This window comes from Sinocyclocheilus anshuiensis, unplaced genomic scaffold (genome assembly GCF_001515605.1).
Source record: "Sinocyclocheilus anshuiensis isolate Anshui unplaced genomic scaffold, SAMN03320099.WGS_v1.1 scaffold997, whole genome shotgun sequence".
Lineage (NCBI taxonomy): Eukaryota > Metazoa > Chordata > Actinopteri > Cypriniformes > Cyprinidae > Sinocyclocheilus > Sinocyclocheilus anshuiensis.
This window is the reverse complement of record NW_015555715.1, coordinates 3847424-3853541: the sequence shown is the minus strand read 5'-3', so window position 1 is coordinate 3853541 and position 6118 is coordinate 3847424. Positions and strand designations below refer to the sequence as shown.

At 39.0% G+C, this 6118-nt stretch overlaps 1 protein-coding gene across 1 annotated transcript in view; it reads left to right on the top strand.

Moving 5' to 3' along the window:
- The window catches only part of LOC107672184 (enhancer of mRNA-decapping protein 4-like), a 26740-nt gene extending 21155 nt beyond the window's left edge, over positions 1 to 5585 (top strand). Inside the window, exons 19-20 of the mRNA XM_016465274.1 lie at positions 614 to 777; positions 4361 to 5585. Of these exons, the coding sequence (XP_016320760.1) occupies positions 614 to 777; positions 4361 to 4544 (348 nt within the window). The 3' untranslated portion in view covers positions 4545 to 5585. The remainder of the gene's footprint in view (positions 1 to 613; positions 778 to 4360) is intronic.
- Positions 5586 to 6118: the final 533 nt, after the last annotated feature.

Genomic DNA, 6118 nt, shown 5'->3' with positions numbered 1-6118 from the left:
AGTCCTCCAAGCGCATCAAAAAAGTAATGTGACTTTGCACTATGGGACGGCAAATCCTGACTAACCAGCGGACCAGTCTTGTTCCACAGCATCTGAAATGTTGTTATATGGTCATTCGGAAATGCCCAAGCAAAGTCTGTCATCAGAGTATTTCTGTATAATTGCCTCCCAAACAAGTCAGCAAAATATATAACACTGTTGTAGTGGTTTTTGGATATTTTAATAAAAAAATCTTACATATTGTGCCTTTAAGCATTGCAAATCACTAATAGCCAAATTAAGCATTTGGAAGGAGACAGACTGCTGACAGTCAGTCTGCAGTAACTGTTATTAAAGTATACTCTTGATTTGTATTCATAACTTGTTAATTTATTACATCAATTTGCATTTTCTGTCAATTCAGTGGTTGTAGGGAATCACTGTAATTAGTCCTGAAAATTGAAACCAAACAGTTTGTCTTATTTCCACAGGTGATATGACATGAGATGTGACCTTTTGTGTCCTTTTACTATCGTCTCTCTATATGTGATCATCTTCCACAATATCACTGTATTGTTTTAGTATGTCGTCTCCTGGTTTTTTCACAGACTGTTCTCTGTGCTTTTTCTTGCAGGCTTTATCCGCAGCAGACTTGAATCTGGTGCTGTATGTGTGCGAGACCATTGACTCCCAGCAAGTGTTTGGCCAGCAGCCCTGTCCACTGCATCAGGCCGTCCTTCTGTCTCTCATCCAGCAGCTCTCCACCAACCTGAACACACGCACAGAACTCAAGATCAGGTTTGTTCCCTTCAAATTTGTCAGTCACTGCAGTCATATTCTACCCCCCCATGTGTCCTTTATATGGAAATTATTCTTTCAGCACCACTCTGTTTAAATGAGTATGCAAGAGCATGCACAGCACTGTGCTATTAATGATTAAACACTTAAGTATTTATTTATAGCCCTCTGTATGTTGTACGTGATCAAGGGCAAAATGCAGTTTCATATCACAGGATATTAATGCTTTAAGACTCAAGACATCGTCCCTTTCTCCTCTTTAATTCCTCTGTGGATGACCTTGTGTTGAAGGGGACATCCGCTTCTGTGGCAGTGCTGCATTGGGCTGCAGTTATTAAAGTGCTCTACAGTCTGGGCTGCATTAGAGTTCTCTGCTGTGGGAAAGGGACTGTGTGTGAATCGCAGAGTAATGCTCTGTCTGTGTGCTGCCAAGTCCCTTTACTGCAATAAACTGCTCAGCCTGCCAGTCCTATCTCTGAATTGCACTCTAAAATACTAGTGTTTCATACTGCCCATATGTGCATAGACATAACCATCTGTAAGTCTGTCCTCTTTCTGCACGGACATAAGGATGTTATTTTAAGTAGGAAGTCACATGCTTTAGGTTTGATCAGTTTTTAGCACCGGAATTAATATTCACAGGAGTCTGTGCTTTTTTTTTTTTCCATGACAAAGAACATTAGACACCTTCATATTCAAAATTATTAATAAGAGTTTGATTTTCATATACATTTACTTTTAATAATAAAACTGTAAATGTATTTTACAGTTTTTGCTGCTTAATATTTTTGTGGAAACTGTGATACACTGCCATTAAAAAGTAGAAAAAAAGCTTTGCAATCACAGGAATAAAGTAGATTTTCTTTTTAAGTGAAGGTATTGCTTGGGAATATTAATTAACATTGTGGTGTTTGCCCAATAGGCAAACTTATTGACTAAAAGAAGCATGTTGTATGTGCTAGTGCAGGCCTGATTCATGAATATTCATTAACTTGATTGGACGCTCCCATTAGATTACCAAAGAATGCTGTTATGACCCAATTAATATTCACACACTACACCTTAATCCTGCTTTGGGCGTACAGTACATAAGACACATTTTTGCATTCAGTAACAGCTAGGCGAGTGCAACGAAGTGGAACGAGCAGGAGTCTCTGGGCACTTTTTTTTTGTTTGTTTGTTTACCTGAACACTGTGTGATGTGGCACTCATGGCACGTGATGCTGAAAAGCAAGTCTGGCATCAGTGCAACAGCTGCTTCACATTATGTAACACTTGGTTAAAAAAAAAAAAAACAAGAAAACTCTGTAAACAGTAAAACTAATATTAAAACGGATAGCTAAGGCTTTGAAATCTTTTTGGATTGGTGTTCCTGGCCTGGGTATTTTTTGTGCTACAAACAGTACAGCAAAATCTAAACCAGTTGACATTTTTTCCAGCATAACAAGGTGTATTCTATCATACCACCCATCCCTATGTGTCATGCTGCAGAGTTAAACTAGGGGTGCTCCGATTGATCGGCTACCGATCATTATCGGCCGATAATCACGTTGGGATGATCGATCGGCGGTCTCTAAAAAGGCCGATCTCAAGCTGATGACGCTGCCGTGAGAGGTTTGGCACGACATGCAGCGGCACTGTCTCAGTCTCTGTCCGGCGCGGGTGAAATAATTATAATGCTGAAGGTGAGGTACTCACCTTCATATTTCTAAATTAAATAACTTCACAATAATTTCACAAACAGCGTGAGTGATTCACCGCACGCGCTCTCTCTTTCTCTCTCAAAATACGCAAATGGCTTCAAATCACCACACTGTGTCTGTTGAGGCAGTGTCACATCGTCACTAAAGGTTATACAAGTAAAGTAAAGTTTTTGCATTACTTTTTAATTCTTGCCAGTGCTTAACCATTCAGCACTCACACGCTCTCCTGTAGACCGTGCGCTCATGCACACTTGCAGCGCACACACATAATGCCAGGTTCACATTACTCTGTTTGCAGTGCGTGGTATGTGGTGCGTATTTTTTCAGTTGCTTTCAGTGATCGGCGATCGGTGATCGGCCTCAAAAATCCTGATCGGAGCACCCCTAAGTTAAACATCACCTTTTATCTTCGCAAATAAAGGTTAGCAGAATATAAGATGTGAACAGTGATTTCTATGTACCAAGAATGTAATATCTCCCCAGGCCAGTAGATTATAGTTGAGATAACAGCACTGTGGGCTTAAATGTATTGGAACAGGGCCTACACATGTGAAAATAGAGCAAATTGCTATGAGGCATGAAAGCTTAGCCATCTGGACCGGACTGTACCGCAAAGTCCTGGGGATATTAAGGTCATTGTATTACTTTTTTTTTTTTTTTTTTCTCACCCTTAATCGGAAGCTTTAATTTAATGATCGCTTGTAAGGTAATTAAGATGACCTCTGTGCAACATGCAGCTCAAGTCTCTGGTGGTATGATATACCAGTCTATTAATTTTAAAAGATTTCCCAGATAGTTTATCAGAAAGTTGGCATTTCAATAATCCTTGATGGACTTTAAAAAACCCAAGCAGCCTGGAGAGAAGACCAAAAAAAGCTGTAGCCCAGAATAGCTTAAAGAAATAACAAGCATGTTCTGTTAGCACAGCTGTCAAAAAAACAGCAGATTTCTGTTTGAGGACTGGAATGAATGACTTGTGCTGGCCGCATACACTACCATTATCTTTTAGTTTTTCAATAATCAAAGATTTAAAAGACATTTACAAAGTTACGAAAGATTTCTATTATAAATAGATGCCCTTTTTTTTTTTTTTTTTTACTTTTATCAAAACATCCTGAATAAATTGATCACAGATTCCCTTAATATATTAATCAGCACAGCTATTTTCAACATAAATTAGCACATTGTCTTTTAAAATTAGCATATTAGAACGATTTCAGAAGGATCATGTGACACTGAAGTAATGGCTGCTGAAAATTCAACTTTGAAAGGCTCAGACCTCTTGCACTTTTTGAATTTAATATTAATACATTGTTAGAGGTCTGGCCCAGTGCAAAGTGCTTCTAATATTAATGAGAATTGGCTTCAAAGCAAACTGGTGATCATAACAGGAGAGATTAAAGGAATTTAGCCTTCCTGCAAAACCACTTTGATAAAATAAATGATGTAAATGGTGCCTCCAGTTGAATCAAAGTCTGACGTGAGAGAAAACATTTGCTCCTTCATAACACAGATGATTTCATAATGTTAGCATGTATTTTACAGTCTTAAGCCAAGAAACTCTAAATGCCTGGAGAAAGCAATTTTTTGGGTTCCCATTCAAAGGCACTTGTACGCAATTTGAAATCTGCCAGTTTTGCTCATGGAAGCTTATCCACAAACCTTTCACTAGTGACATAAAAAGCTGTAGAAAGGGAAAAGTTTAAATTTCATGCTTTTAAGATCCATGGAAAAATATCTGCAATAATATGAAATGTTTTTCATTTATGAAAAATCTGTTTCATCAGAATATGCAGAGACTTTTGAATGTCCATCAATGTAGAAAGATCCCCCCCACCACCAAACATGACCACTTTCTCCTTTCTCTCATTCTTGTGTAGCTATCTTGAAGATGCTGTAATGAACCTGGACCATGGAGATCCAGTCACCAGAGACCACATGTCTGCAGTGCTGTCCCAGGTACGACAGAAGCTCTTACACTTCCTGCAGCAGGACGCCCACAGCCCTCTGAGCAAGCGCGCACGGCGCCTCATGATGATGCTGCAGGGCCTGGTCAATCACTAGAGCCCCTCTGGATGGTGCAGCTGACATCTTCACAACCCCTCAGTCATCGTTCTGCAGTCTCGTAGACGACCGTCATGACCTCATACCACCCTGCTGTTCATTTGCCTTATCTGTGCTCTGCAGCTTATTGGCTCTCTCAGAAGCACTATTGAGAGTTGTAGTCCAGGCTTGGACTTGGGATATATTGGCGGTTTTGGACTACATCTCCCCCCATCTTTCCCTCCCTCGTTCCTTTCAGACTATTGTTGATATCATTTTTCTGCACGTGAAAAATCCTTAGTTTATATGCAGCACCATCATGAATGCAGAACGGGGCATGGGCTACTTCAGTTATTTTCATTATGCATTCAATACCAGGAGACCACTTTTTTTTTTTCTTTTTTTTTTTTTGCTTCTTTCATTCTTGACACATCAGGAACAAGACTGTGGAGAGCGTGAGAGAATGAAAACTATAACGTGAACACTCCAAATTTTGGATGGTTTCCTGGCTGCTCTGCTTTTTTCTCCTTTTATTTCTTGCGGTGAAACGCCTTTGAACGCTGCAGACATGGAGACATCATCATCACCGCATGAATATTAGCCCTGTTGGTTTTTGATAAAGGTTGTATTTAGGCCACTTATCCTTATCTGACTCAACTGATCTGCTGAAAATAATTTGGCCAAGTTGCTGCATTTTCATGTCAAGTGAAGCATCATACATGTTCCTGGAGTTTTTGTTAATGCTGTCAGGATTTGAAAAGTTCTAACAGTTTAACTTCTGGGCAATAGCAAAAAATTTACCCACACAGTTGATACCATGTTTTTTCAATCAACGGAGCCCTGTAAAATATGTAAGAGGGCTTATTACATTACCAAGGAAAGCTAACAACATAGTTATTTAGAATTTCTTCAAAAGGAACCTTGAGTCTGTAACTTGCAGTACGTCTGTGAGTCTCCAGAGGGCAGGCATTTATGTATATTCTTTCTAATTTTATATGCTGCTTCTGATTTATTTTCAGTTCTTCTGCAGAATTACACTACAGCGAATGCAACAAGGCTCTTCTTTAAAAAAAAAATGTAAAAAATTTTTTTTTTTCTGTTAAATTGTTTCTTTCTGTATCACATCATCTAAATATTTGAAAGTGGAGGAGAAATGCCCGTTTTCTGCTCTGTTCGAGTTAGTTGATTGTATTTGATTTGCCAACACTTGTTATTCATTAGGAGGGACTATTTGGTCATGCCCTATGATAAAGAAAGAACAAAAAGAAAGTGCCTTATCAGACTGTTGCGTATCAGATATTGGTAATCGGGTCCTCTGACCCAACATTGGGTGCCACATTGGTGTGTGTGTGTGTGTGTGGCCTATATCCAAGCAAATTTTCTTTTTCAGTAAAACACAGAATTGAAGTTAGGAATGGACAGGTTTGTTACTGAAACATTTTCTTACAAGTGCTGTAAACTGATCTGAGTTTATTTTTTCAGCCATTTATTCCTCACAAGTTTCATGCTAATGTGACGAGGAAGTGCCGGCCCTGCTGATTGTGTTTGTGTTAACACATTATTTGTTCCCCTGTCGTCTTTATTTTTAGAGCTGT